The 16,212-nt window shown below is 49.5% G+C and overlaps 1 protein-coding gene across 14 annotated transcripts in view; it reads left to right on the top strand.

Moving 5' to 3' along the window:
- RNF144A (ring finger protein 144A) overlaps positions 1–16,212 on the top strand; it is a 397,563-nt gene that overhangs the window by 97,629 nt on the left and 283,722 nt on the right. Inside the window, exon 7 of one of the 14 annotated variants that reach the window (XM_017678788.3) lies at positions 254–8,834. The exons of the other annotated variants lie outside the window; for them this stretch is intronic. Coding sequence (XP_017534277.1) covers positions 254–385 — 132 coding nt within the window. The 3' untranslated portion in view covers positions 386–8,834. Of the gene's footprint in view, positions 1–253; positions 8,835–16,212 lie in introns of those variants that run through there. 14 annotated transcript variants of the gene reach the window in all.

Raw genomic sequence — 16,212 nt, 5'->3', positions numbered from 1 at the left:
TACGTGGAAGGAGAGAGGGGAATGGAAGGGAAAGGAGTGAAAGACAGGCAATAAAGGGAAGAGGGAGTAAGGGGAAGGAACTATGGGTGGGTGGGTGACGGATGGATGGGTGGGCAGATGATGGCTGGGGGGCTTATAGGTGGCTGGCTGGATGAGGATGATGGGTGGGTGGATAGTCGTGCGGCTTATACTTAGGCTGTGGGACCTATAGACCAGCTGCCTTACCCTCTGCTTCTGTGCTTCCTTCTTGCAGGTTGTGGGCATTTTTGCCGGATTCGGGCTCCTGCTCTTGGTGGCCTCACCCTTCCTGCTCTTGGCCACCCCATTTGTGCTCTGCTGCAAGTGCAAATGCAGTAAAGGTGACGATGACCCGTTGCCCACCTAGAGGAAGGCACGATGCTGGAACGAGACCTCTGCCTCCGGGAAGCGTGGCTCCCCTACCCCACCCTGCCGCCCCCCACTAAACATCTTTCTTGCCTTATGTGCCCCATTGAGCTTCACAGTGTCACGCCAGATGCCGTGATTTCAGGGACTGATGTCAGAATGTGTGCCGAGGCCCCAGGTGCCATTACCTGGGCAAGGGCCAGCGAGCCCCACGTGGGTAGGGCGTGTCCCCACAAAACTGGTCTCTGCACACGTGGTAAGGGAGGTGCTGTAGGAACCACATCGGGCAGTTTTCTCCCTGTTGTGATAGACTAGAATCATAGTCTGGTGGTTGCTGAAGGGACCTTCTCGGACACAGTGTTGCCCACCTTCTCCTTGGCTTCAATTGGTGCCATGTTACTAAGAGAAGAAATCTCTTAAGGATTACAGCTCACTTCAGACAGAATCTGATTATTCTGACTTGAGAAAAGCACTCTGTTTATGACAACTGTTTTTATTACTAATGGCATTTAGTAAATCCTTTTTGGAAGGCTTTTTTTCCCCCAACTGAGGAGTGAAAAATCAACAAGGTGCACATAAACCATCCTATGCCTTTCTCGAAATGTGCATTTTAAGAAGTTATTGTTGACCAACTTTTCACGCTCACCCAGTGTTCAGGAGACTTAGAAGGGCCCATGTGCTCTTTGCAGTTTTCTTGAAACTTGCAATGACTCTTTGAACCCTGTGAGCTGTGTGCTCCTGTAATGGTGGTTCTCACATTGTGACATTTCCCCGGACATACTAGTGTGTTTAAAGGAGCATATCTATCGCTAGCCTCACCATTTGTCTTGTCTCCTTGGCAATTCCACTCCACTCACAGGGCTTCTCTCTCCTCACCCAGGTGTCAGCAAATATTTTTTATGTCTTCAGAAACCAAATGTGTTCCGTGTAAGTCGTTCTGCTGGGAATCACCATGATTTGGCATCTCCCCTCGGTCTCCTCCAGTGGACAGTAGAAAGGGAACCATGCTATTGCTCCTCAGAGGCAGGGGCTCCTGGCAGGGCTGAGGGGATCCCAGGAGCTGGGGGAGATGCCTCCTGGATGTTCACTTTTCTAAGTGGCTAAGTTACTGTGGAGAAATGATGCATCTCACACAGTTCCACACCCTGTTTCTGACCGCTTTGCCCCTGCCGAACAACCTTCCATTCCACTTAGTTGTCTTGGCGAGGGGATTTCTACGGGCTGTGTGTAACTGCTGCACAGGAACCCATAGTACACATCACTCCAATTGGAAGGTGGAGAAAGTGTAGTCTTCCCAGAGAGTTGACTCTAAGATGACTTTGAAAATTACATGTGTTTGCAAGGAGCAAACTGATAGCATTGAGCCTGGGACTTCTAAAAACAACAGGAAAACGCAGGTCTGTGAGAGCGAGACTTTAAAAAATGTATTAAGTGTTCTACAGAGGTTTAAAATGAAAGAGAAATCTGACTTCTATCTCAGTTCTTTGCTTTTTGCAGACACATTTGTAAAACGTGGGGGTTTTTCTAAGTTTGACTTGTACATTGTGTATCAGCCCCTCCTTTATTTACTAACACTGGATGGGTCAGGAAAAACAGGATCATTTCACTCTGCACCTGTAGTACTTATTTTCTTTATGAAAGTGAAGCCATTTAGGAAACCAGACTGTGTCAAAATCATGCCCAAAAAATTATCCTTATAATTACAGTTTAAAAATTCAGTAACTGAATATGAACAGGCCTGAGTCTGTCTTCTGATTAAGCCTGGGCAGTGAGTCTCTGTAGTGGGGAGTTTGTGGGAGGGTCAGGGGGTTCGATGTCTTTATCTAGCCAGTGTCCTTTAAAATGCCTATCAGAGAAAGCAGGCTCAGGGCCCTGTTTCCAGTCGCCCACAGGGCAGGCCTTTCCCCCCTCCTGTCCGTCCTGCTGGGCAGGCGGCTGCCCACTGCACGTGACATTGTCATGTGGGGGTAACCCTTTCCCTTGGGGTGGGAACCAGAACCTTCAGAGGGAGCCAGGGTGCATGCAGGGAGCCAGAGCCTGCACCCCGGGATGGTGCTCAGAGCTCTTGGTTCCTAGTGCGTCTGGCCATCCGTCTCTCCTGAAGAGTTCGTGAACCGATCATGCACGTCCATAGCCCCTACCATCCTGTGCCTCACCTCTGATGTGCTTCACGCACACCTGGTTTGACCCAGGCAGAGACAACAGAGATTCTGGGGCTGGCCGGGTCAGCATAGCACCTGCTTACTCTGAGTTTTTGCATCAGGCACGCCTGTTTGCTGTTTGATTAGTAATAACAAAGCTAAAACTGTCCATTCCCTAGAATGATACCGGTAGGATCCCGTTGAGATCCTTACGTAAGCTTGCCTCTCTCACACCTGACTCCTCTCCTTTGGGTAAGGATGTCACACCCGTTCTTCACAGCGCTGCGGAATCAGCCAGGCCTGATGCAAAATATAAACAAACGGGGGAAGATGGCCCATGTTCTGGATTTTACCTTTGCTGGCATTCTCCAGTAGAATGTGGGGGGCTATGCATTTAATAGGTGGGCTCAGTCCTGGTGTTCAGCACAGTTTGTCTTAATTGAAAATGACATTCCCCTTTACAGATGGTTATAATGCCGACCCCCGAGAAGCACACATACCCTTGTTCGTTTAGAGGCCTTTACATCCTGGGGAGCAGGGAAGGAGATCCGCAGGCCTGGTGGTCTGCTGCTGTCGGGTTGGGGTGGCGGTGGGGGGCAGGTTGGCCTGGTGGTTTTACCATCCCTTTGGGAGCTGAGCACATTGGGAGGTTTTCCTGGGAGCGGCTGACCTCAGTCTGGCTCTGATGTATGTCCTGGAGCCCCGCCAGCCAGGCCTCGCAATCGTCAGAAGGAGCAGATGTGTTCCAGAAGGAGTCGCTGTAGATGTTCACATGGCAGAGACCGACTTGGGGTCTGAGCCGACACACTTAGCATAAACAACACCTTCGATTGCACAAATTGCTGTCCAAATCAGTTCTTCCTCAAACCCCAGGAGTAGCTGCAGATGGAGGAACCCACATCTGGCACCTCTGGCATCATTTTAAAGGAGAAAAATTCTCCTCCTCACAGCATCTAATTCCTTAAACCTGGGTTAGAAACCCAGCTATTTCCTAATAAGAATACAAGGATCATGGGAGGAGGCTGATCAGATATGCAAAAACTATTCCAAGATGAGTGTCTTTTTCACCTCTGTTACAAAAGTCAAAAGTTATTTAACAAATTAGAAGAGAAAATTTTCCCTTGTCTTCAAAAATTGGGATTGGAAAGAACCAGGATGGGCCATTTGTATATTTCTCAGATTCTTGTTTATTAATAAATACCCCTGTATGTATATATAAATCACATTGAAATCATCAAGGGGAAAACATTTTGCATGTATAAAGCTTCTTGAAGGTCTCTTTAAAAAACACCAAAGCTTGTTTATTCCTTATAATTAATCCAAGCCCTTATGAAAATAAATAAAACAAAGGGATTATGACTGGTATTGCCAAAAACACCAAAAGGAACGCAGGGGCCTGCAGTGAATTATCGTAGCTAGGAGAGCATGCCGGGTTGGTGTGTGAAGCCCCCTGGGCTCCATCCTTCCTTTGGTTTGTCTAATCCTGTCTTCCACAGTTCCAGGAGCCTTCAGTTAGGGGCGGGTACCTGCCACATGCCTGACCTTTCCTTCATTTTTTGCTCATTTTACCATGGGTGTATTTTAATCTTGTATAAAAATATGCACGAATGGGTCCATATCAGTTCTTCCTCATGTGTACATTATGTATTTGACAAGTGGTGGTAAAAACAAAAACAAAACAAATTTGGTTTGTGTTTTTGAAATATCAGTACATTCTGTGCCACTAACACTGTGATGTATAAAAGAGCTGTTTGAATGCCTTTTGATGTTGTGTTTTGTACTTTGGAATCATATGGAAAAGTTTGATTTGTAATTTCAATACATATTTTAAATGTATTGGGTCTTATGTAGTTTGTCCTCCTGTAGAAGGGATTTCTTTTTAAAGGTATTTTGGCTGGAATACAGGTTACTTTTGTAAATCCTGTCTGGCTCCATCTTTTGTACATTCTCTGTTGACTAGTGGCCTGGAGATTGAAAAGATGACGAGGTTTGAGTTGGGAGGGAGAGAGGATGGGGCAGGAGAGGGTCTTAGCGCACTGGAGGACAGCTTTTGGGTGCTGAGGTTTTCTCTTGGCAGCGTGCGGATGAAGTGAAGGTTCCTGTGTCCAGGCTTCTCCCGCGGCCCTGGTCAGCTAGCTCACTACGCATGTGTGGGCAGTACATTGTTATTTACTCTATATAAAGAGCTCTGCCCAGTGCTCTGGACAACATGGTGGTAGGGCTGCAGGACAGCAGAGCAGAGACTGGAGTGGTGGCAGCGCCGAGGACAGAGACTGAGACGGCTGCAGGGGCCGAGAGGCCCAGAGTCAGAGACCAGCTTGCTGCCTGCAGACTCGCTCTGAGTGGACAGGATTCTGAGTGGACGGGACTCTAGTGACTGACCTGCCACCGTGGGAATAAAGTTGGGTATAAACCCTTTCACCCCAAGAATGTTCTACTGTCATTTCTTTGGTCACATGAATCCACAGTGAATTTCAGCCCAGGGCTGAAACCATTGGCAAGACAATTGGCGATAGTCAGCAAGATTCATTGTTGACCAAGGAAAAGAACAGGCTGCCCTCATGGGAGGAGTGTTTCAGCAGCTGCACCTATGGATGGGGAGACACTCGAGCGTCCCCTGTGGACATGTGGTGCTGGAAAGGGGTGGAGGACTGGGGTCCCCCCCAGGAGAAAGAAAATTTGTTGCTGACTGAAATGGCATCTCTATGAAGTGCCGTGGAAATGGTAAAGGATGTGCCAGCCCGAGAGGGGGCAGCACCAGAGCGCAGGCCGCCAGGGGCCGGGGGGCAGGGGAAGGATGGAGTGGGACCGTCAGCCCCAGAGACGGAGGCACGGAGGTCTGACGAACGGGTGCGGGTGGAGGCCCTGCCGGTGCTGGAGGCATCGGCCCCTCGCTTGAAACCCCCCCTGGTTGAAAGCTGGTGGAAGCCAGAAGGACGCAGCAACCACAGGTTCGTCCAGGCTGAGGAGCGCCCCACGCTTGCTTCTATCCTCAGGCTCAAGCACAAAAGGAAATACGGTCTGCTTCTTGAAGGAAGAATTTAAAGGGCCCTGTGAAGGTCACAAGGACCCAGATGTGGGTTGGTTTGAAAAGGCAGGAGCCCACAGAGAGAAATTGGATGACCGGAGCTGTGGCAACACCTGAGACCGGAGCAGCGGTTCCGGCTGCTGAGGACAAAGCAAAGGCAGAGATAAAGCAGCAAGATCGGCCTGTGTGTCTGCAAGAATCTGCTGGAGAGGCTGGAGAAGGTGGGTATTACAAGGCCCACCCATGGTTCTTCTACAGGGTTCCAGCTTCCTCGCACAGGGACCACTGCAGAGGACTGAGGGCACAGAGCTGGAGAGGTGAGAATCCTGGAGGGGTGGAGGGGGGTAAAGTGATGGTTCCTGTGGCCAGGATTCTCCCCTGGCCCCGGTTGTGGGCAATACATTGTTACCGACTCTGTATAAAGTGCTCCACCCAGTGCTCTAGGCGACACAGTGGCCGGGCTGCAAAGATGCAGGAGAGCAGAGATGAGACTGGAGTGGTGGCAGCACCGAGGACAGAGACTGAGACGGCTGTGCAGACAGAGAGGCCCAGAGGCAGAGACGGGCTTGCTGCATGCAGACTCGCTCTGATGAATGGGATTCTAGTGACTGACCTGCCACCTGGAAATAAAGTCGGGTATAACCCTTTCACCCCAAGAACGTTCTACTCTCATTTCTTTGGCCACACTGAATCCATAGCGACCTTTCCTGGGGCTGAAACCCATTGGCAAGACAGAGCGTTCTCAACTCTGGATGACAAAACGATCTGGGTCATCAGGTGTGTCACCACACGAGCTTTGTCTCTTTCCATTGGTGCCCAACTGGTGATGCGGTGTCAGAGAGCATCTCTGCTTGGGATGCTCTTCCTCCATGGTCCACGAAGACACGTACTTCCAAACCCATCAAAGTTTATGGAGACCATCATAAAAATTAGGGAGCGTCCTTTTACTACTGAGGAAAAAATGAATAAATACAATACTGCTTATTTAACAGGAGAAATAATAGTAACTGCGTATTTGACCTTGATTTTCATTAGCTTCATCTAAACTTGATGTGAGAATGTATCCCTCATGCGTTAACATCAAGTGGAAAGCTAGGAGGACGCACCCGGTTACCTGTCTTGTGGTTACATTTTAAAAGCATCCTTAGAGTCTTCAGGGGCAGATTGAGGGAGGAGTATTACCTGGGGGGTCATTGCCAGCACTGAAGATGCAATACCCCAGCCCCTCACCTGAACGATCCGCAATCAGCAATCAGAGGAGTGACAGGGGTGTGGGATGTACGCCCAGCACCCGGGCCAGGACGGAGGTCAGAGCATGTCAGCGAAGGCTGTCGGCAGGAGGAGGTATGGGCAATGGGTCCTGCAGGTGAGTGGGCGAGAGCCAAAGTGGGGTGCAGGGGCCAGGGGACGGCCCCACCCGACAAGTGCAAGGAGGAGCCTGCCCGTCTCCTGGGGCTGTCGTAACAACACACACTGGGTGACTTCACCACCAGAAATGTATTCTTCCTGGGTTCTGGAGGCTGGAAGTCCAGAACCACGGTGGGAGCAGGGTTGGTTCATTCCCGGCCTCTCCTGGCCTCTGGGGTTTGCTGGCGGTCCTTGGTGGCCCTTGGCGTGTGGGCGCATCACCCGATCTCTGCCTCTGTTCTCACACAGAGTCTGCCCTGTGTGCGTGTCTGTCCAAATGCCCTCTCTTGATAAGGGCACCTGTCACTGGATTAGGGCTCATTCTAGTCCAATATGATCCCATCTTAACTTGATCATCTTAAAAGACCCTATTTGAAATAAAGTCACATTCATGGGTACTGGGGGTCGGAACTGCAGCACCTGTTGGGGGGACACCCTCAGCCCATAGGAGGGAGCCTGGCCCACTGAGGCCCATCAGGGAGGCAGACAAGAGCGAAGGGTGGCGGCTGTATTTGTCCCGGGCGGGGTGCAGACGCTCCTGTTGCTGAAGCTCCCCCCCACCAGCTCTGAAACATTCCTGTGACTCTGGCCAACCTTGATTATTTAGGGTCACCTGGGATGTGGGAAGAGCCCCGCAGCACACTGCCGGGAAGCATCACTTTTAAGTAAAATAAATCCATGTGGAAGTGTATATGGCCACATGGGCACATGTATTTAGCCCCCCACCAAAAGAAAAGATTCTCTCTGGGCTAGCACTTGCCACCATTAACTCTTAGAGGGACCCAGACTACCAGAGGCTGGCACAGTGCTGGGTTTCCCAAGGCACTTCTCCCCTCCTTCCTGATGCACCCTTACCAACTCGCACAGGGATCCTCCACAACTGTCCTTGTCCCTGGGAGAGTTTCAATTCTGAGTCTGAAGACGTGAAGACAGAGGATACTGCCTTTGAAGACAGAAGAGCCCAGTCCTAGTTATGGGATGTAGTTCCTTTAAGGCACGTTGACCATCTTGGATGCTTTCTCTGTAGACAAACCATGCCTCACTGCCACCCCAGAGTCTTATATGATGACCTTTTGGGGTGTGTGGGCCAGAATCTGGCTGGAGACAGTTCCGTTTGTAGGACACACACTGTCCTTCCCAGATCAACATTCTTTTCAGATGAAACTGATCCTCTCAAAATTCCAGGGGAGGAAAATACCACATGGTCCTCCCTTTCCGGAATAATCTTCCTGTGCTGGACTCACCCTTCTTCCTGTGATGGTGAGAGGTGACAGTGTGCCTATGTGGATGAGGTACCGATAATGTTTTCAAAGGGGGACCATCTCCTTCGGGAATGTGGTTGACCACAAGTGCCTGAAACCTTGGATAAGAACTGTTGAAATTCTTCTCTGTAAAGGTGGGGAAACGAGGACTCAGGTCACCATGTCTTCCCAGTAACAGAAGAGAGAGAGAGTCAAAGAGACATGGACGGGTGTGTCCACCAACTGCAGTGTTTGGACCTCTCGTGAATCTGATTAGAACCAACTAATGTCAAATCTGGAATTATGACAAGATTTAAACATGGAGATTTGTGAGCCCAAGTGATAAATGTTCATTTTTTTGCATGTGATAATTGTATTAGAGTTATGTTTAATGAAAAGAGTCCTTACGCTTTAGAAACATCTGGGGAAATATTTGCAAGTTGACCATAAACCATCTGACATTTGCTTCAGAATACAAAGATTGGACAAAGTGAATGAGATAACGGAGAAACCCAGAACTGGTGGCCATGGTCTGGTAGTTGAAGTGGGTGTTGAGTTCATAGGGATTCTTTATACTGTCCTATGTGCTTCTGTATTTGGTCAGAGTTTTCCATAATAAAAAGCTAAAGCAAATCTGATGGTGGCTGCTTTTTGTCGCTTCTCCGTGTGCTCATGCAGCCGCTGCGGATGCCTGCGGCGACGGCACATGTGACGGTGATCGCCGGTCCCTCTCTGTCCCAAGCATCACTCCTCTTCTCAGAGATGCAGCCCATCCAAACATGACTGACAACAGGGGCGTCCCAAGGTCTCTCGCGTCAGACGCGGTGCCACAGCCTCGCTGCCTTCTGCCCACCCCCTTTCATTTCCCACATTTCTCTAATGTCTTTTGCCCATTCACTATGTTTCCTCAAAACTTTTGAAAGTCAAAGGCGATTCTAATGTTGTCTAATTGTCAGGTTCCCACTGGACCATGCTGGCCGTCTGGCTCCCGGAAAGATGTCTGTGGCCAAAAAGATTGTGACAAAGGAAACCTGGCACTGCCCGGGTGGGCGCTGGTCCCTTACTAAGTGCATGGTCACCTTTGGGGTTGGACGTGTCCTTTGTCCCCCAAATGCCAAAGGACTGAGCAGGGCCAGTAGGCCAGCGTCCTGCAGAGTCTTTTTGTCTTGCCAGAACTTCAGCCAGAATAAACCAAAATGACGTGGAAGGAAGGGCCACTGTTTTTCTGGGCTCCAAGTTACCATGCTGGATTTAGATTCTGTCCTTCACTGTTTCCCAGACCACACTAGAGACACCTGGAGTTGCCCTCTTCGCACCTGGAAGAACTGTCAGCCTCCTGCAGGAGACCTGGCTCAGATGTCCCCCCTGTAGAGGGCCTTTCCTGTCCCCTCCACGGCCACCCCTCCATCCCTGACCAGCATCGCAGCCCTGACCCTGCTCTCTCTCTGCCCCCACAGCATTTCTTCACGTCACAAGGCTGGCACTTGAGATGGATGGCAAACACCTATTCATGTGTCTGTTTTCCTTCGTGGAGTGTAGTTGCCTTGAGGGAACAAGGGGCCTGAGTTCATGCTTGGCTTCCCTAGTGTCCGATGGGTGGACACCAAATGATTTTCAAAAAGGTAGATAAGATGTAGAATCAAGAGGCAAATGAAACAGTATTTTGATGACCTGCGCTCTGCTCAGGTAGACGTCCTGCTCTGTTCGCCCCTGACATTCCTGTGAGCCGGCCCCAGAAACAAAGAGGCGGCTGGCATTCCAGACCCGAGCTTCATCATCAGTCCCAAATTCCCAGCATCCAGGCAGGAGCAGAACGTGGCACTCTGACAGCTCATACAAAGCTCCCTGACATAAATATTTCTCTGCACGGTTCTATGTCCTGGAGTTGGGGGTCTGGCTTCCAGTGTCATCCCAGAGCCCTGATGGGAGTATAATATTCCCACCAAGCTGCAGTGGAATATTTACGAACGTTCTGTCATAGCTGCCTCCTATTGTTCTTGGAAGACTTTATTATTTAGACAGTAATTAATCATATTCTGAAGGAAAATGTGGGAGCCAGACCCCGTGGTGAGGTTTATGATGACTTTCTTCTTTCCAGATAAGCAAAGTAACCTCAGCCAAAGCGTTCCCCAAAGAAGGCTTATCTCCTGCCTCGATCTGCACATGTTTTCGTGGGCCACGTGGAATTCTGTGGCCAAGCAGCCCACTGAAGAGCACAGTTCAGGCCTGTCTCCTGCTGTTCGATTTTGCTATTTGTTGGCACACCCACTCTTTGGAATCCATAGTTTAGACCAAATGCCACAATTACTCCTCAGACTTCTGGTAAGGATATGGTAGCTCCTCAAATTACCCAACACAACAATGAGCAATATTTCTAGAATTTTGGAGGTGAATATGGGGGCGTGCTCACATTACCTAACAAATACTACCTGTATAATAAGCAGCACATATACTATGATAGAAATTCTCCCCCCATTTCATGGGGTCACCTAGTCAGACAGAGAAGCCAGACTCAGAGCCCAGAGAGCAGCCTGAGAGCTGGGGGTGCCCTGAGCACCGCAGGGCGGGTGTGAGTGCGAGGCTGCAGGCAGAGAGGGGCGTTGTTTCAGGTTCCTGGAGGGACCGTCATGGGCTGGTGGCATCATGCAGGGTCCCACTGGGAATGTGAAGATCGGCATGGACGGTTTGGGGCCTTGGGGGCTTGCGGAGACCTGACTGCCCTTCATACGGACAATGTCGTCACCACAGATGTGGAAGTGGGGTTAGCTGCATTTCCCACTGTCCAGCCGCTGAGCTGGGCCTCTGGCATTCATTATGCACCTCACCCTTAATGTAGTTCTCACTGTTTCACAGGTGAGGAACCTGGGAATTGAGAGATTAGTTAGTTAATTTGCTTCAGGTTAATAGTAGCTCAGCACAGAAACCAGTTCAGCTCCGTGGGCCTCCAAAGCCTGTGATTTCACATGGGGCTGTTCCAGCTGGGCCTGGTGGGGGGGCGAGCTGGGGGGAGCAGCTGGGTGTGGCTCAGCGCCTCTGAACGTTGAGGGGCCAGTGCCAGCTCCACCCAGGCCAGCGGGACTGTCTGCCGCACACCCTGGGGACTGGCTGGGGCTGGCTGTGCAGCCAAGACAGGTGCCAGGGCTCTGTCACAAGGACAGCAGCCAGTCCGTCCATCTTTGAAACAAGCTTGGGCACCGGTGCCTTTGGTCAAGAGTCTTTCTACCAGGCTTACATCATGCCCGTGACGTCGCTTCACCTGCTGAGTGCCTTCATCACCCACGTGTCTTTCCTGTGCTCTCCCCTTCGCCAGTGCTTCTGAGCATTTCTGTCTTTCTCCTTTTCTCTCTCTGTGCCACTTGCTGCCTTTCCTTTGTTCTGGGTGTGCCTGTCTCTGTTTCTGTCTGTCCGTTTCTATCTCATTCTCTCCTCTGACTTCTGGTAGCTTAAAATGCCACCCTACTAAAGGGATCTCCAGCCATTTGTCAATAATCACAACCTAATCACTGAGTTTTTTGGTTGTTTTTTTTTCCTTCTCCCAAATTTTGGAGGGATGAGCACAAGGGGGCTGGAGTTCAGGTAGATGAGATCTCAGGCTCCAGCTTGTACCCAGGAAGCTTCTGTAGAAAGCATGCAACCTCTTCGATGGTGAAACTGGTCTGATGGAAGTTTCCTAACATTCTGGGGATTAGGTCCTTGAAGTCTCCTAATGACAAGAAACAGCTTAGCTTCCAGTGTGGTGTCAGCAGTTCTTATGCTTGTTTTTCAAGGTTGTAAGCTGTCCTTTTTCTGTGATGGAAGTGCTGGGATAATAGCACGACTGTCTTGGCCACACTTGGCATGTGGCCGAGAAAGTCCGAGGGGCTTCTCCGAGTAACAGGGCTGTTGCAGTAGCAGTGGGGCTCTAGGAGACTTGCAGAAAAGTGGACCTCTCAAGACCACTGCAGAAACAGGATGAGAGAGCTTTCTTTTCACATGTTATATAATTAGTATAACATATTATATTAGTTCAGCATACATAGGTATATAACATAATGACTCAATATTCGTATATATTGCAAAATGATCACCACAATACATCTAAGAAGGGAGCTTTGTCATAAAGGACTGCGAGGTCAAGGGGAGGAATGGTGACACTTTTCCAGGGTTAGCTTCCTACTGGTGCCTGATCCTGTGTGGACTGAATTGTGTCCCCCAAAATGACATGTGGCAGTCCTACCCCATGCTACCTGTGACTGTGACCTCATTTAGAAGTAGGGTCTTTGCAGATGTGACCACGTTAGGAGAGGGTGACACTGGAGTAGAGTGAGCCCTGATGTGGTATGGCTGGTGTCTTTCTAAAACGAGGAAAAGCTGGACACACACAGAGGACAAAGCCACGTAAAAACAGAGGCAAAGGCCGGAGCGATGTTGCCATGAGCCAGTGAGCGCCTGGGATTGCCGGCAGCCCCCAGAGGCTGGAAACAGGCAGGGAAGGGTTCTCTGCAGGGTCTCGGCGGGAGCATGGCCCCAAGAAGCCCGGATCTACTGCAGCCACGGGGATACCTGGCAGTCCCTGAGGGACTCTGAGCTCTGTTGCCACTTGGGCCTGCCCCCGGCTGTTGCTTTCCCCAGGACACCATCCCTGTCTTATCCCCTGGCGGGCGCCCAGCCTTCATGACCAACTCACACACCCTCTGGGAAGCCTTTCGCAGCCTGCGCGCCTGGAGCTGGGAAATCTCTCTGCCTCATTCCTGTGAGGTTACAAATATGTCCGTCACCGTCTAGAAACTGATTATAATCACTGAGGGGCAGGAACACCCTCACGTTCATATGTGATGTCACATGAGGTCATAACACTGCTCTAAGCCTCCGTTTCATGGTCACATCATAAACTTGTACATTTAGACCAGCAACTTTCTGGGAGAGGGTAGGAGGATGTCCTAAGGAATGGGTGACAAGCCTTCTGGTAACCTTTTTTTAATAAAGTACAGTTGATACACAATATTATATTGGCATGTTGGTATCAAGTAAACAACATAGTTATCTACATTATTAAATGCTCACCCCAATTGGTGTAGTTACTGTCAACACAGCAAGATGTTACAGAACTACTGACTATATACTCTATGCCATACTTTTACCCCTGTGACCAATTTATATTATAATCGAGATTCTGTGCCTCTTTATCCCCTTCACCTGTTTTACCCACCACCCATGGCAACCAGCAGTCCCTTCTCAGTGTCTGCGAGTCTAGGTGTTCCGTTCCTTTGTTCTGTTTTGCAATTCCACAAGCAAGTGGAATCCCGGTGCTCGTCTTCCTGCGCCTTATTCCACTTAGCACGGTCCATTTATGTGGTCACAAAAGGCAAGATTTATTTATTATTTATGGCTGAGTAATATTTTATTGTGTATATGCACCACCTCTTCTTTATCCATTCATCTACTGATGGACACTTTGATTGTTTCCATATCTTGGCTGTTGTAAATAATCCTACAATAATTATAGGAGTGCACATATCTTTCTGAATCAGTGATTTTGTTTTCTTTAGTTAAGTTTCCCAAAGTGGAATTGATTGGTTGTACAGTATTTCTATTTTTAGGTTTCTGAGGAACCTCCATGCTGCTAGGAATAGATGAGTTTTTAAGTTAACTGGAAGGTGCCATCAAGGGCAACAGTGTCTGTGTGAGGGTGGCCCTTCCACGCTGGCCGAGCAGAGACCCCAGTGCCTGGCACATTAAATGTGCTGCTGACCATCATTGGCTTTGTGGACAGTAATGATAAATCACATTGATGTTTGTTAAGCACTGTCACCATGCCAGCCACTATGCTAAACACTTCACCTGAATGGACCCATTTAACATGCACAACACCCTACAAGGAACACACTCATCCTCCAGACAAGCAAACTGTGGCACAGAGACTTACACTGGCCCTCACAGGGTCACACAGTAGTGCATCTAGAACATTCCACCAGCTCCTCAGCTCGGGCCCCCTTCCAAAGGCAGCTCTCCTGACCCCAGCGCTCTCGCTCTCAGCCCCTTTATCCTACAGGGAAGCGTTTGTCCATCTCTTTGCCTTTGAGCTGACTCTCCTGTCCTTTAAGGGGACAGACACCTGCCCACCCAAAGGATGGGCCTGCAGGTTCCCAAGAGCAGAGGCATGTTTTCACATCCCTTCACAGAGCCTACGCCAACACCTTGCACAGAGACGAAATGTGGCCAACTGCAGTGACTCACTTCTGTACATTTTCCTGGTGGGAAATGCAGGAGTTGGAAGCTGTGCCAGCATAAGCAAGTGGGTTCCACGTACAGACCGCCCCTCACACCACTCACCACCAGGGCCCTACGCGAGCTGTGTCCATGGCAGCCCACCTGCCTTCCTGCCTACCTCCGCCCACGGTGACCCCACCCCACATCACAGCAAAGGTCCATGAGGCAGCCGCAGCCCAGAGCAGATGGAATCTTAATGTACAATTCTATGAGTTGTGTTACAGTTGACTAGTTGACATGTTATTTTTGGAGACATTGAAAGGAACATTAAAATAAACTTTATAGCTTCAAAAAACATTTTTGTAGCCAATAATTTGTTGATGGTGGTGATGGTAAATATTTTCCTAGACCCTTAAAATGCTCTCTGCCCTACAGCTAAGAAAATTAAACTTGCTGAAACTTATTCTATATCTCTTCCATCTGGATCTTAAGCTCTGTGGGCAGGAACATCTGTGTCTTTTTCACCCATGGAGACTCAGAATTGAGGGCATGCCTAGAAAATAATAAATTATTTTTGGTGGGAAGGAAGGAATTCCTGTATCTTTAGAATTCCTTGGAATGAAGTTCCTTTGAGTGAGCAAAGAATGGCAGAGCAGAAGGGGTTATCTCTCTCTTTTTCCTATACTATAGCTTGATTTTTTTTTAAGGTTAAATATTGTTTTGCAAAACTTCTATCTTGGTCACACATGCATGTGTATGTATGCTGGTGGTCCAGTTACAATTGCTAACACAACTTTCCGAGACAACCATTTTACTACGCTCATGGATCCGATAGGGTAAGAATGTGGGCGGACGCGGTGGGGTAGTGCATCTCTGCTCACGACCTCTCAGAGGTTGCCCCAGTTCAACAGGAGGGGTGCAGGGGACAGGGCATATTGTCCAGCCTCATTGGGAGGTACAGTCTACCACAGCAGGGTCACAGCATAAAATCTATCTCTCCCTGTGCTTAGTGGTCAAGAAATTTGAAACATCTCTGCTCGGTATTGTGTGTGGTATGAATAAAACGACAATTCTGTGTCAGGATGTTTTGATGGGCATGTCAGTTGTTGCCCATTTTTCTTGTTCTGTAACTGATGTTGAGGGGAGCCTCCCTGCCTATGTCCCCATGTGCACCAAAATCCCAGCCTTTGCCCCAGGTTTCCTGAGGGGTAGATGGTCAGTGTACGTGAGGCTTAATTTTGTATGCTGGGGATGTGTTACTGCATAAGAAATCTGTTGTTAATATAGTTGTTATCATTTTGTACTAAAAGTGACACTGTAATTTCCTACTTTACTAGGAATTCTTTGTAAATATAGCCCCCACCCCTTTCTGGATTGTAGGTGACCCTGCAGGACATGGCAGTCCTGGTCGGCCTCATTACTTCCCCAGGAGTTTCCTGAAAGGAGAATCAGTAGTTCACAGGAGACTAGGGACATTCCAAAAGGCCCCGGTGCATGTCGCCAGCCTATAGGAGTGGGGGTGAAGCTAACCTCCTCGAAGCCCCAGAGCACGGGCAGACCCAGGCCTCCGGAATATGACCAGGGAACACTGAAACCAGCACAGCAAAGCAACCACATGGCATGACTCCTAGTTGGCTCTAGCTCAGCTCCTGAACCCACGGGCACTGATGGGTCACCCCACACCCAGGCAGGCTTACAGGGCGCTGCTGCCTGGGTGTCAGGGGCACTTCCCACCTGGGGGTCACCTGTAAGGGGAGATTGCAGACCAGCCACATGCCCTGTGTCCTGGGTGTCCTGGAGGAACTGTTGCAAGGGAGCCCTT

This window comes from Manis javanica, chromosome 1 (assembly GCF_040802235.1).
Source record: "Manis javanica isolate MJ-LG chromosome 1, MJ_LKY, whole genome shotgun sequence".
Taxonomy (NCBI): domain Eukaryota; kingdom Metazoa; phylum Chordata; class Mammalia; order Pholidota; family Manidae; genus Manis; species Manis javanica.
The sequence above is the reverse complement of the archived record's forward strand: the minus strand, read 5'-3'. Positions and strand labels throughout refer to the sequence as shown.